The sequence below is a fragment of the Corvus moneduloides genome, chromosome 8 (genome assembly GCF_009650955.1).
Source record: "Corvus moneduloides isolate bCorMon1 chromosome 8, bCorMon1.pri, whole genome shotgun sequence".
Lineage (NCBI taxonomy): Eukaryota > Metazoa > Chordata > Aves > Passeriformes > Corvidae > Corvus > Corvus moneduloides.
The window spans coordinates 4,412,785-4,428,028 of NC_045483.1; the positions used below are offsets into that span (position 1 = coordinate 4,412,785).

Genomic DNA, 15,244 nt, shown 5'->3' on the forward strand with positions numbered 1-15,244 from the left:
CCCCCACCAAACAAAAAACCAGAACAAAAACAAAACACCAAACCCCATTAAAAAAACAAAACAAAACAAAAAAACCCAAAAAATATAACAGGTTCACAAAAGATCTTATAAGCTCCTATTTGGAAGCAGGAACAAAATATTGAAAGATCATTGAGTTATTGTGGGGTTCCATCCTCCCCAGCCCAGAAAGGCTCACTGCTTTCCTCTCACATTGCTGTGGTCAGATAACTTACTGCTGCTCCAAGCCTTATCTCTGCAGCCAGGGAAAGATTACAGGCAGTGGGAAAGCTCCAGGTTCTGTCATCCTCCCTCTCTGTGGATGGTTAAGTCTCTTTTTATCTTGGTATTCTTTGACAGCGGTCCTTCTAGAGAGCAAAGGTGTACAACTGTATTTTTAACAAGTCAGCCAGCACTATGAGCTTCAAGCTCTTTTGGTAAGAATGTAAATCTTCTATTGAGTATCAAAAATATAATATTTTATAGTATTAATTTTATCATTTTCATCTAGGTGCACAAAATGCTGGCAATTAACATCTCTCTTCCCAGAATAACTGAGCTTAGTCTTTGGGGAGGTTAATAAATCAGCTTACCAAAAAATAGATTTGCTAATTGCCTACATGATCTGTGCAGAAGTGCCATAGACCTGAGAGGCACTGCACACCCAGCGATTATTATTTCTCCTCCACCTGATACAGAACAGCTCCCCAGGCCAGCAGACATTAACCACCAGAAAGGCTGAAAACGTGGTCTGAAAAACACACTCCAGAGACTCAGTGGTAAAATATCTCTTCTACTTTTCGAAAGGAACTGGGTGATAGGAGGCTCCACCTAGAGATCACACGCTGGAAATTCTCCTAGAGGTACGAAGTTTGCATACTGCTGTCAGGGATGCAGGGATGCTGTGCCAGCCCGCCCTGCCCTGCAATGTGACCCTCGGAGCACCTGGGCACACACGGAAAGGGTGGGAAGCGAGTAAAGGATGAAAACAGAGCTCACTTGGCCACAGAAAAAAGGGTAAAGTCTGAGTCTAGAAGGGTCCCGGCCAGAAAAGAGGATGAAGGAGGTTCGGAAAGGTTGGAATGCTGATAGTCTGAGCAAAGTCCAACGTTTTGGACTTCGCAGAAAGCTTTTCGAGCTTTATTCTGGTTGCTTCATTAATTATTATCATTATCATTTTGCTTCATTCCTTAATGGCTTCCTCTCAGATTTCTCAGGGAAAAAAATGGAACATCCCTACTCCCACCTCCCAAAAACCCAGGACTTCTCTACTTTAACGTAACAAGAGAAGTCTTAACAAAAACTTAAAGAAAAAATCAAACCCTTTTTTAGAAAACATATGCTGGATTCATTGCTACGTACAGGAAAAAAATGCCATTGCCTTGAAAGAGAATGGCTGCAAACCAGGGAATTTAAAGCTCCATGTTTTTTTTCCTCATATAATCTAGCCCTGGTGCTTGACAAGCATTAACTGTTGGCATAATTTACAAACTAAATGAACCACCAGGGTGCCTTTTGTAAAGCCTGACATGAACCCAAGCGACCTGCCCCAAGAAACAATGGCTAATCTGCACCAAGTATGTCTCTGTGGTCAGGTGGCATTTCCTTCCTGTCCGAGGGCAAACCTACAAGCAGGAGTGCACGTATCACACTGCACACTGTAAAACAAGCGCTGAAACTTCGTAATTGATAGAGAACAAACCCACTGCGCTGCGAACTCGCAGCTGACACCCATCTGTTGAGAGCAGACTGACTCAGGTGTCCCGACGTGCCCGGTTACCATCAGGAGAATGCAGTGCGACAGAGCGGCTTAAATTCTTGCAAGATGCGTTCACTGCGCACAGTGATATGCAAAATGCCACTCGTTTGAAATGCAAATCCCTAATTACAGTGTCAAAAGCGACACTCTGAAGAGCAGTGTTCAACAACTACTACACCATTAGTAGTGCCTTCACAAATGAGTACCAGTTTCTTTTCCTGAGAGGCTGCGCAGAAAAGCTGAAGGGAAAAATCCAGGCAGACAACTCACAAGGCAGGATTCAGGTTTAACTCTTCCTGATAGCTGCCTTCAGTATTTCACTGGAAGATCTCAGAAGGGCTTTAGCAGCTCACTGGCTTGGAGCACCGAATACTTTATAAGCTGTTCCACAAAGTACAGATGAGTATTAAGACATTAAATGAAACTATTAAAAGGTAAAACTACACATAGCACAGAAGGCTTCACTTTCTTAATTTCAACTTTTAGACTAAAATTCCCTATCCAGATTTCCCCTTCTTTCATTTCTTCCCTCTCTCTCACCTCTATCTAATATGGAATGGATAAAACGACAGCAATATTTCTGTTCCGAACCTTCAGAGTGCACATATTAGGCGCACTCTGTAATTTCTCCATCCATTATAACACTTACTATAAAACTTTAGAAGATTAGCCTAAAAAAGAGCAAAAATTAAAAAAACTACAAAAAAACCAACAACAACCCAACCAACTGGAGCAGCCCAATGACTTAACAACTGGAATCTCCAGATCACTTTTTATGTATGAAATACACTACAAAAGCAAATACTAGACTTGACTGATTTTAAAAGCTGGAGTGTGACCCCTAGGTGGTGCTGACATCCTGTTATTCCACGAGGCTTAAGGAATATTCCACTTTCTTAAAACTGTATCCTGGAGCATCACCCCTCAGCAGCCGCCTCCAGGAAGGTGCAGTGCAGAGTCAGCAGCTCCATTTTCCGTAAATATTTTATTTTAACACAGTGGGTTTAAATCTGTAGCCACACAGAATAATTTGATTTCCTCTTCAGTGCAGAGGCAGAGTGCACAGCCAGGTGGTGGCAGTGGGATCTGGGTAATTGTGTACAGTCTGCATTTCAGGAAAGCATTTCTGAGAGAGAACCTCTCTTATGCATCACCATAAATACAGAAAAATGCATGATACAGTTTGTTCTTTTTTCCCCTTTCAGATGGTGCCTGAACATTTCCAAATAATAACTTGGTATTACTCTGCATCACCCCTTCCTTTAGTGGGAAAGGAACCTGGTAAGTATCCCCTGCATGTAAAACATGTAGAACTTCCACAGAAGAAACTGAGAACAGCACAAGAAAATCAGCTCAGTCTGTTCAATTCCATTCTTAGGCTACACAACCCGATCAGATTTGAAGAATTAAAGAGATGTTATGGCTGGATAAAGGAGAATCTGTTCTCTTACATGCTGAAAAGGAATATACTGCTCTAATATTTACCATGGTGCTAAGAAACTCAACCAGATGATATTTTAAGTTACCCAAACTGATTTATTGACAATTTAAATGTGACATATTTACAGCACTGTTTCTAAAATAATTTAACAATTTTCATAGATTTATAAAAGTACTGATAAATAGGAGACCCTGACAGTGACCAACCACAAATATTTCCCTATGCTACCGAACTACAACAGTAGTTCTTTTCTTTTTTCGTTTTTCTCTTTTTCCCTCTTTTTGTAAGTCCCATAATGGAGCTGCTTTACCTCCACCCAATGTGTAAAAATTGCCAATACCAAAATATAATAAAATGACCATGCAGTGTGAAAGCTGTACCAGAGCAAGTGATTTCAGATGTTAGACTACAGTAAAAATATTACAACACAAAGTGTCTTCCACACATAATGTGAAAAAATAAGCTTTGAAAGAGCTATTGGTTTATTTTTATAGAAATTAAAACCTACAATACTAGTACAGACATTTACAGTAACTTCCAATTCTGTGCTAGTTTTCACATATAGCTAAAGAGTCAAACAAAACCAGTAATTTACAGACACCACTGCCTTCAGACAGTGGTTAATTAGCTTATGGATAAAAAAAAAATAGACCAAAACCAAAAGAAGGTGCTGATATAATTTAAGGTTTTGAAATTAATTCTATTCCATTCTTATATGACACCAATTATTCTATCCTGGGATCAAAAAATTGCTGTGGGAAAGCCATCCATATCTCTCAAGCAGGAAGTCAGTTTGGAAGTTGGAGAGAAGACGGACTTGCCTGATATGTATCTTAGGTTCCAGTAGACAAAGAAAGTCTCACAAAGCTGGACAATCGGGATCACAGTAAGCAGCAGCATGAGATATTTGTGGGGTTGGGATTAAAGCAAACATTTTTTTTCCAAAAATGATGAAAAGTACACACCATCTAACCGAATACTTGAAATGTAAAGGTTCTCCTCATTGGCATCGCTGATGCCCCATAACACAATGTACACAAACAACAAATACTCACTTTTTAAGAACATATTGCACAGCAGTGGGTGCAACACCAGAACACTGGTACCCCTGGCATAAATCTTCTTTTAAAGAGCTGTTTCGAACTATGCTATCCAGAGCAACTCCAAGCCAACACTCAAACCCAGTAAGAATGGTTTGTGTACATCACTAACCCAAAAGTGTTTCAAAAACGTGAGAGAAAACACAGGCACTTCAGATTCTTAGTGCACCAAAAGTTATAGGCCACGATTGCAGGACTAGGAACAGTTCAGTACCAATAACAACAAAACTAAACAACGAGCTCTTCCACTGATCAATACAGAAACAAGAACTGTTCACAAAGCACTGGGAAGGAAACCATTCTCAAAACAGTAACCAAACAAAACATTTAAACATTTAAGAAAACATAATTGCTGCAAAGCCTAATGTAACACAACATAAACCCTACTTAGTTCAAAAGATCTAAAGTGTCCAAATTCCAAAGTCCAAATTCTCTTCTCCCCCCTCCAAAACACCACTACGTGCAGTCCATGGAAATCCAAATGTGCAAAAAGTTATAACCCACCTTTAGGAGTGCATCAAAAATAGGCTGACTATTCAAAATATTATTTTAGTGGAAATTTTACAGCACCATAACTAGAATTCCAAGGGAGTTCAGAATTCTTGTTCTGATAACAAATCAGTTGACACTGTTGATCCTAAAGAACAGAAGAAACATTTTTGCATTTCCTGGTATCTGAAAGTCACGGAGAGAAAAAATTCTCATATATGCCTAAAATCTTACTGTAGTTTAAGATGAAATTAAATAATCACATTTGTTGGCAACAAGTTCTCCAAAATAGAGCATTAGTTGCAAATTTAGTAAATCTGCCAGGTTAGGAATTAGAAGTTGCTGGTACCTTGCTTACTTGCAGAAGTACTTTTTTCTTTTTTTTCTATGTGTTTTGGGTTGGTTTTATTTCCTAAATTGTGCAGTTTGGCCCCTCCCTAGTAAGCAATTTACTATCAGGCTTTGAGAAAACGCCTAAGGTCCATTTCTGACCCTCAGCTGCAAGGCAACACACAAACACATTATATATACCCATGTGTGCACAGAACACACACACACATATATATAACAGCAGTGCTCCGGTTTTTTTATTTTTTGTTCTCATTTCCTGGAATTTTCTTTGGTTCAAAGTCCGAGCAAGGAAATTAAAGGACCGAACAAATGGATCATTCTCCAAACACTTCCATCCCTACACATCACTAACTGGAAGGCTTGCATCATCCAGATCCACAAGGCCAGGATCCTGTTCCTGAGTGCCATTTTTGCTCCGGGGTTCCCAGGGGCCCCGTTCAGTCACTTTGGAAGTTGATTCTCTTGGAGCGACAGCCTGGATCTTGTAGCTCCCTGGCTTGGCCTTGGTAAAAGACTCGTGAAATCCTCGCTTCTCCAAGGCAGGGGGTTTGGGGTGAGGGGTTGGGACCAGAGGGCTGCCGTGAGGGGCTGTGGAATGTGAGCTGGCTGCGGCTGGGCCGGCAGGACGGACAGCATGGCCGGGTTCGGAAGAAGACTCGGGATGCTCCTGGAAAAAGAAGGGACCGTGTCAGATGAAGTGACTGATGTCACGTTGGAAAGATGCAGTTTCAGATTTCACACTCACAAAAAAAAAAAAAAATAAATAATCGAGACAGAAAATACACAAAGCGAAGCATCAGCCACGGCAGTAGGAGGCAGGTGCTTTCTCAGGCACTGCTTTACAGAGTGTGAGCTCACAGCAGCATGTGACAGCAACATCAGCTGCTGCATTTAATGAAATTAAATTCTTCAATCAAGCACAGCAGCTCTTTAGACTTCATAATATAGTCCAGCAAATTGAGGCTTCTCATTCTACTAAGATGTTAAATAACCTTTTGAAGATACACAGGTTAAAGGCCACTGAAAGTCACATCTTTCCAAAAGAAAAATGTATTCAGACCTATTCACATGAATCAAGCACTCGTATCCTGAATCCTGAAGTAATGCACATGGTTACTGTTCCCTCTTCTTGGGATACTGAATCTCCCCAGTTTCTCCCCGGGACCAAACAAAAATTTTATGTTATCAAGACTATACAGAAATTTCCAAAGTTAACAACCTAGAAAAGGAACTGATACTTAAGCTGCTCCTTCTAATTGTTATTATTTTATGTTTATTATCATTACTCTGCTGACCTTTACATAACTCTGAAAATAATCTTCCACCATTTATTTACTGACAGAAACAAATTCCCAGACTACGTAGGAATGATTTAGCTGTCTGAAGCACAGGCATGGGATGCCATTTGCACGTCCTAGGATAGCCTGAACCCCAGCACAGGAACAAGAAGTTCCCTGAGTTCTGCACTGCATCTATCAGTTCTGTCAGGATGTCTCAATCCCTGAGCAGTGCTGGCTTTGAAATGCTCTGATCCAAATGCTGTGTGTGCATTAGGAGCTGCAGCTGCTGCCAGTTCTGCCATCACCAGTGTTAGTCCAGGAACTAAAGGAATCTGCCAACCCATGTGCACACACAAATCAAGGCATTTCTCAAGCACATTTGTTAGCAAAAAAAAAACCAACCCAAAAACCAAAAAACCATCACAGATGTGTGTCCAAGATGCAAATATACATCATAAATTCCATACTTTTTCCACAGTAGTTTTTCATATTTCTTTTAGAATGTTATGACATTCTCATGACATATAAATTAATAAATTTAATCAAAATGGATTCTGCCAAGTACTACCATATTTCTTTTTATAAATCAGTTTAATGTTATTGGATGAAGCTGTGCAACTTTTTTTTGGACTTGAGTTTGGTGTTCAATTTCACTGAAGTATTTCACATCATTTACATTGCCTTATTTCATACCTGACTTGATACTCCACTTTAAGAAACATGTTTGCTTCAGGAGAACATATGATTCACTGATTTAACTACTATTCTTCTTATTAATAATTTTACTCCACCAAACAGGATGAAAGGGATATTAGGACAAGATCTCTATGAGTTTTTGCTAAGCTGCCCTGAAGGATACTCAGATTTTACTACCCACAGTAGCTGTAATTTCACAGTTAAGAGGCTGTGCTGCTGCACTACTCCTAAGGTGCACTGCATTGAAAATGCATCGAGTATACATTATAATACTTCTTTGTTTGAACTAATCATTTCATGCAGAGACCTTATAAGCCATGCAAATCAGGCTACTATAGACCCTTCCAAATCCTGGAGTTACAACGTGCATGTTCTGTGTGCACTCATCTGCATCAGTTTGTGGGTAGCTTCAATTTAATCTTGCTTCTGCGCAGTTTCAAAACAAATGTAAAGTAAAATGGAAATATGAACTCTCATGCAAATTAGCTTTAGTACTTTCCTAGTAAAGTGACATCACATCACTTATGTTTAAATATTTACTGTGCTTTGAAGTATAAGCAGTGGTTTTGGCGTTTTTCATTTCCAATCATTTTAAAAGCAAGAAAAAACAGTGCAAACCTGTAAGTGAACGGTATTATTGATGAGTTAGCTGTCAGTAATGGTAATGACAACAGGTAGCATTATTTTTTAGTTTGTTTTATAGTGCAAATTAGTGTCTAGTCCTAGCCCTCTGTTAAGAAGGCAAGTTTCCATGAGAGCCCACATACGTGCTGCATTCACCAGTTCTTGATGTATACCTCTGTATACAAGGATTCGACAGCCTTCTGGCCTGCCGCATCTGGAACACAGTGCAAAGCTAAGATTAGAGTCACCTGGACTTGGGAGAGAGGACAACAGAGGGAACAAGAAGTGATGCAGACAGTCATAGCTACATTGCTCAGTTAGCCCCACACACAAAAAAAAAACAAAGGAAAAAAAGCATACAGAAAGAAAAGTTACCTGCATATTTTCATTGCCCCCAAAAAGAGAAAATTTGTAACAGGAAGTTTTAATTAAAGGCATGAAGCAGCTACCAAAAATTGGCTTAGAGCTTAGGCTGGGTTACCAGAAACAAGGTATCAACGCAAATTTGTAGTCAAAAGTTGTAGTCAAAAAGGTTTACATTATTAGATTTCAGATAATGGGGGTAATGATATATTCAGTTTATTACAAAACATCCCAGAGTCAGAAAATGAAAAACACAGCATGCAACATCTGAACTGTGAAGTATTCCTATTGCTACATCTGGACATACTTGGAGACACTGTGACACCAGAGTAACTCCCACTACTTTCCACAAGATAATGACCTTCGTACTAAACATCTAATATGGTTTAAATGCAAGTAGGTATGAAATGCTGGCATCCACGTGGCTTCAGAAATATTAACACTTGTCACAGTGCCCCAGTTCAGTACTGCAAGATGCTGTTCTCACTGCATTTCCAACAGCAAGAACTAATCCATGTGAGCACAGATCTGTTACTTTAAATTTTCATCTGTATCTGCATATACAGTGAACTATCAGCAATAGAGAATGACAATTTAGCAGTGAGAGTTGTTACAAACAAATTAGGATACTGTCATTTGATAGCAAAACGCAGCAATTAGCAGAAACACCTCTCAGGAATTAGAAAGTTTTAATTTAACTCCCAAACTAGTAGTGACAGAGATCATACTGGACTTCTCCAGGTTAGCACTGCATTATCTACGTGTTCAAGACAAACAATGCACAGAAAGTCACAGGTACGACTGAAGTACTCAATTAAAAACACCAAGTATTTGATGCCAGTCTGGTTGAAAGTTCATGCAGAGAGGCCACGTCACTACAGGACAGGAGAGAGGAGAGGCAAAAGGAAAAAAACCAGAACGGAGTGGTGCAAGTGAACACGAGCTATGGCATCTGCTGTGAGGGGCAGGATGACGTACGGAAGCTGCTGATCTCCCAGGTCCCCGCTGTGCCACGATGGCCCCAGAAATCGCCTTGATCCAGCTGTGCATGTCCTCAGGGCTGTCCGCCTGCAGCAACACCACCACCATGGTCAACATCAACTCAGCCTGCCCACTGTCCCACCACCTGTGTGAGCACAACAGCCTAACCCTGCTGTTCAGCCTCCTACTGAAAGCCACAGGGACTTTATTTCTTAACCCAGACATTTCTTAAGGTCTTACTCTGAATTTACTATTAAATGTATACAGCTATATAAAGCAGTAAAGAAAAGATCCTGAAGATTACATTCCCCCTGAAAATCATGGCTTAGTCAAAGTGAAGAAGTGCTGCTATTTCACTTTTAAAGTTTTATTTAACTCTGGCAGTCCCTTGGGTTTGCCCAAAGTTTAAATAAAGAAATTACCTGCACATAAAAGGTTCGAGAAGTTGTTACAATTTCAAAGAGATTGTCTCTCATCATTATATCACTGCAAATGAAATACAAAAATACTTCAAAAGCAAGTACAACTTTCCCCACTGTATTTTAACAAGACTGTAGGGCTGGCAGAGAATCAGAGCATTTGCTGTCTGACTTTTGCATTTCTTTATCACTTACTATTGGTTTTTTTACTAATTTTAGCCCTAAGATTCTTTAGTTTACCAGTGGCGCACGTGCTACTACATGTATTTTTAATAGGAACATTCTAAATCATAGAAAGTTAAGCCTAAAAATACTTACGATACATTTTTAAAAGGAACATTCTAAATCATATGCTAAGTTTAAAAACATTTACCATTCTAGTCAAATTTCTGTAAGTAGCTTGCTAAAGAAAAAATAGAAAAAATCACTATCTCTCAAGTGCTACAAAAGCAATTATTCCTTGGTATAATTGCCATTTGGTAGGAGGGAAATAGCAGGATGAAGAGTGTTATCAGCCAGATTCACCCATCTAACATGAGTTAATGTCCTCTAAAGGTGTAGAGATAAGAGAATAGAGACTCCTGAAATTGCTGCCTCAGATGAAGACAGCACCCACAGATCTCTAACTCTTGGTTCCATGATATTCCCTTGTTCCACCCTTGTCCAAACTTACAAGTTTGAAAGACATTAATACAGAACCTTCAAAACCCATTTAATGCACAAAACTATGTGCTGTCCCATAAAGAGAGAACACCCCACATGCACACATCAAGTGAAGTTATTGAACAGTTCTCCAAGGAGCAGCCTGGCCATGACCAAGCAGGGAATTCCATCCCATGTAATGGCATCAGTGCTTCCCTCCTCACCTCTGTTTGCACTCCTGAACTTTATGGACCTCCTTTAGTGGTATAACCCTGAGAGGTTCCTTTTCCTGAAAAAAACCAAACATATTTGCATATTTTAGTACAGTGTATCTAACAACTAGAACTGAAAGCCAGAGGCCAGGACAGCCGACTCACATAAATGAGACTTTCAAGGCAGTCACTTATGATAAAAGTGATGTCAACCAAATTTCATTTGCTTTTTTAAGTATTAAACCAGCCGTGACACTTGCAATGAGGAGGACAAATCAAGAAGTAAACCCTGCCCCCCCCCCAAACATTAATTCCATACCATAATGAAGACAACCACCCTGTCCTCTTCCTCTAACCAGATCAGACAACTGACTCTGGCCTCGAGCAGCTCATTTCAGTAAAACTGTGATTACATTAATTTGCTATGAAATGCTACCATAAAAGATGCTCTGTTAATTGGACTTCATGATATGGCTTTAAGTAAGATTAACTGTATCCTGTACTTAATACAATTAAAAGTAATACAAAGAAACCAGTCCTGTAACACCAGTGAAAGAGCAAGTACTCTCAAAGCATTTGGAAATTCTGTTACCATAACAAAAATAAGTGTTAAAGTTTCACACAACAGGAAAAAAGTGAGAACATTGAAACAGAAACACTTTCATGTTTCCCATGACAACATAATGTCACACATACTATTATTTTCCGGTAGTTGTTGCAGTAAACCACAAACAAACAACTTATTTTACCTCCTACTGTGTTTTCCTTAAGCCAAGTTACAATGGATTGCTTCAGCTGGCTACAACTTCCAGATAAAACAAAAACTTTCAGCTCTGGAATGACTTCCCCTACTATTTCTGTAATAGATAACTTAGATTTACACTGAGCAAACAGCAAATGTCACCCAAATGTAACCAGCCTCAAAGAGCAGTTTTCATTAGATCATTTTGCTCTATAGCAGATCCATGTAGCGTTTAAATCCCAGTGTTTTCAGTTATTGTGCTCTTATCCCCTCTCTGTTGTTCTCAGATTCAATCATCAATTGCAATGCATTTTCAAAGTAACACATCAACTGTGAACTGCAAGATCATCTCTGGAGTCCAGACACCTCTTGGAGGGAAATCCTCAGCTCAGAAATTACAATTTTCTGAGTCTCATATTGCTTGTATTCCACTGTGCTCCTGGGGACTGACACATGCTCAAGGAGCATGGTGGAACACTAGAAGTGCAGGTATTTCTACCATCCTTCTATTGTTGTCTCCCACAGTACAGTTCTTCACTGGGTTAGAACTTGTTTGTGAGCAAGCTGAGCTCAGATTTGTTTTTTAAATAAAAATAGAGGGTTTCTTATAGGCAATGAGTCAGAACTGTTATGCTGACAGCTTAACAAAGATAATGATGCAAGATCAAACTCCTGCTACTGTCAGAGATGCCCTCATTAGAAACGAAATCAAAGCTCACTTTAGAAACGGCCTGAAATTTGGGTTCTTGACATTTTACATCGTGTGTTTGGCCTGTAAACACTCCTTTGAATTTATAATACTCTACAAAACAGGCTTCATTCCTAAGGTACAGATTTTCTTACACTTAGTCTGTTTTCCCAGAAAAAGGAATCCCACACTTAACTGTCTTCAGGACCAGACATTTATTTTTAAAATGAAGCCTGAAGGCACATAACATCTGGTCAAAATCAGCCAAAAACTTACAGTGACAAGGGAAGAAGAAAGATCACGAAACTAAAAGAAACTCTGCAAGTGCTGCTTCTGAACAGAAAATTAGGAGTTTTTTGTTCATCTTGGCTGCCCTGGTGAAACAAGTGTGTGGGAGAAGATCCCATCATCTGTATGAGAAAACGTAATTCTAACTTTCAATGAAGAATTGCAAGATTACAGTTTTGTCTCTCCCACAGTGATCAGCTATTGCAACAACACAATCAATTATATGAGAGTGCAAAATGACACAAGGTACTAACACAAAAATCAGGGTGACTGTAGAGTGTATTTTATTACTGTTTTTCAGTGCCCTACAGGCAGCTTCCCAAACTGATTGAAGTATAAATTAATGGCTGCCCTATGAATTTTTTTGTTCTTCCCAATCATGAAAAGTAATTACAGCACAGACTCACGAGCTGCAGGAGCAGCACAGCACATTTTTCAAACACAAGCATATTCCTCCAGATCTTCTTGCAACTGTTACTGGAAAATAACACAGAATTGTAAACTTACCAGTTCAGACTTGAAATATCCTATTGTGTTTTCATCTAGCTGAAAGTACCTTCTCTTCCAGTTCTTCATCTGTTAAGGGAAAAGAAATAAATATTTCTATATTTTATTTATAAAAAAATACTTACATGTCATGTGTTATGCATATATTGAATATTTATAATTTTAGTTTTTATTTATAGTATATGATGCTGTATAATTCCTATTTAGTCATAACTGTTAATTTTGAGTTATGTCTTCATTGCAGCTTATTATAATTACAAATTTTGTATCTTTACTGCCCCAAGATAATTATGCACAACTCTACCCAATTAATAAATTTTTATGAAAACTGCAAAAATTAAAAATTCTTTAAGCTACTATTTTCTATTATAAGATTTATTCAAACTGTAGAAACTCAACAGCAGAATTAGGAAAAATTGAAAGAGAATACATCACAGGTTTCTAGTTTATTTTTAACTAAAAAAAGGATGTCACAAAAAGAAGCTTCATAATCCAAGATACAAGGAGTCTGAGAACTCAAAGATGTGTATCTTGCTTAATCTGAGCTATCTGTTCCTTCTTCTAGCAAAGCATCACACAAATAGCTCCACTTGTGTTAATCAGTCTGATAAACTGCACAATTCTTCCTCTGAACCGAAAAATCAGCTTTTTCTAAACATTTCACTGGTTCAAAAAGCAGGCACTGAACTTCTGTCCCAATTTAGATATTTTTAATAAGCAAAAAAAGGATCTCTACAGAATGTAGAGCAGGAAAATTCCCAGCTGCATGCACTAACCATAACATGGAGGTCTGTGCACACACTTTACCCCGCTAAAATATCTTCAACAACATCACACTGAAGGGAAGTAATGCAGCTATAAATTAAATGCTACTGGAGGATAAATTTTATCTTTAGTTATCCTTATTATTGTCAATAGTAATAAAATTCCTGGTGATTGTCTTTTGTTTTTAATAACACTTACCACTGCTCCTTGTTTCACACAGTAACCAGCTTTGATAATGGCATTATCTGGGGGATGCTTAGCAGCAAAATAAGGAAGGTGACTTTGTGACCGCTTCAAATAATTCCTGTCAGCCCCTTCACTGCCCTCACTGACTTCTTCTTTCTAGAAACAAAAGCAGGAAAGTTCAGAACACTCTCAGGTTTTTTTGGTTTTTTTTAAAGGTCAAGGAATAACTATACTAGTTATAATAGGAAATAACTGTATCATCCCATGCTCACAAATCCCATTTTCAATTTGAAAGAACAAAGTATTTTAACTGATTTCCAGAGACAACTGAGACTCTCCAAGGGCTAAGTCCTTGTAAGCTCCTCTTAGAAGCTAACTAAGAAAGTGCTAAGTACTTTCAAATAATATTGACAAACACTCAGTAAAAAATATGGTACAGATTTAAACTCATGCATGTATTTAGTGCAAACTTGTAACATGGGCAAAACACTAGAGGCAGCTACAGCAAACAAAAAGTTATTTCTAGGACTACAAGACATCAGAATTCACCAACTTTTTTAATGCAGTTTGGGAGTATACTGCCATTTACATGATATTCATCTAATCTGCAACTATTTTCAGCTCAGAAACTTTCAGCAACAGGTTCAGTTCTATCTTTAGCACTGCATAGATTCTACTTCCATAAGCTTGTGCCACCTCAAACTTTTTTGCCCAGTTTTCCTTGCAACTTTTTTCTGTTAAAGGGGCAGAACTTCATCACTGTTAACACCAACAATTAATTTCACACAGACATAAGATTATTATTATAATAACAACAGATGTGTGAGCAAAAAAAAAAAAATCAGTATTCAAGCAATTCTTTAAAATTGATGTATAAAAGGAATAAAATCCTTAGAACCCCCCACTCAGTAGGAATAAAAGGTGCATACAGAATACAGCTCCCTGCATCAAATAATAACCCACTTGTTTGGAGGGTTTTACCTGGGTGGGAGTAATGATGGGAACACCACCAACAATTTCTGTCCTGTAAGAGACTTGCTTCTTTCCAGCTGGGCTTTCAGCTTGCCGATTGGCATTATCCATTTGACAGAGAGGATCAGACTGCTTTGGTACCTGCAATTGGAATTGAGAATTGACACCACTTTCATGAAAAAAGCCCTAAACATTACACAAGAATTCTGAGGCGTTTGCAGCAGGATTTAACAAATGTTCACTAATTGTGAAAGGCTAGAAATTGCTTCCCCAAAAATCTGTTGTAAGTACTATGCTTTAGTGCTCAAGAGAAAACTGGTGCCAATAAAGACATTTCACTGGATGAAACCAGTTGCAAGCTTTGCCATAGAGTGCTTGACTTAATCTTCAAGAAGCACTGCCAGTTTATAGAACTGGTTCTTTATTTTTCAGCTGCTTTCAGTTTTAGTAAGAAGTGGAGACGGCCCAGTGCCTGCAGAGCCAGCACAGCAAGGCCATAAACACTGGGGCTTTGGTCACACAGGGTGTCTGACCAGTGTGACATCTGCCCTCACATGTACTGGGCATGAAGACTGTGTGTTACTGCCCCCATTAATCACACATACATTGCTAAATTCTGTCCAAAAGGACCCCACCTACCTACTTCTAACTATCAATAACTATTAGATAATTCTCTCAAATGTGGAACTAAAGCCATCAAAACTCCACAGGAATTTGCTTTCCTTGTGTTTTGCTCTAAAAT

The 15,244-nt window shown here is 38.8% G+C and overlaps 1 protein-coding gene across 8 annotated transcripts in view; it reads right to left on the reverse strand.

Annotated features, from left to right (window-relative positions):
• Nucleotides 1-3,269: 3,269 nt before the first annotated feature.
• The window catches only part of PLEKHA1 (pleckstrin homology domain containing A1), a 31,306-nt gene continuing 19,331 nt past the window's right edge, over nucleotides 3,270-15,244 (reverse strand). For 3 of the 8 annotated variants that reach the window (XM_032116064.1, XM_032116065.1, XM_032116072.1), the window contains exons 6-12: nucleotides 14,512-14,643; nucleotides 13,543-13,686; nucleotides 12,580-12,648; nucleotides 10,367-10,431; nucleotides 9,504-9,567; nucleotides 9,079-9,168; nucleotides 3,270-5,804 (exon numbers count right to left, since the gene is read on the reverse strand). In XM_032116064.1, coding sequence (XP_031971955.1) covers nucleotides 5,475-5,804; nucleotides 9,079-9,168; nucleotides 9,504-9,567; nucleotides 10,367-10,431; nucleotides 12,580-12,648; nucleotides 13,543-13,686; nucleotides 14,512-14,643 — 894 coding nt within the window. In that variant the 3' untranslated portion in view covers nucleotides 3,270-5,474. Of the gene's footprint in view, nucleotides 5,805-7,880; nucleotides 7,952-9,078; nucleotides 9,169-9,503; nucleotides 9,568-10,366; nucleotides 10,432-12,579; nucleotides 12,649-13,542; nucleotides 13,687-14,511; nucleotides 14,644-15,244 lie in introns of all 8 variants that reach the window. The other 5 variants (XM_032116067.1, XM_032116066.1, XM_032116070.1 and 2 more) reach the window with 5 other exon arrangements.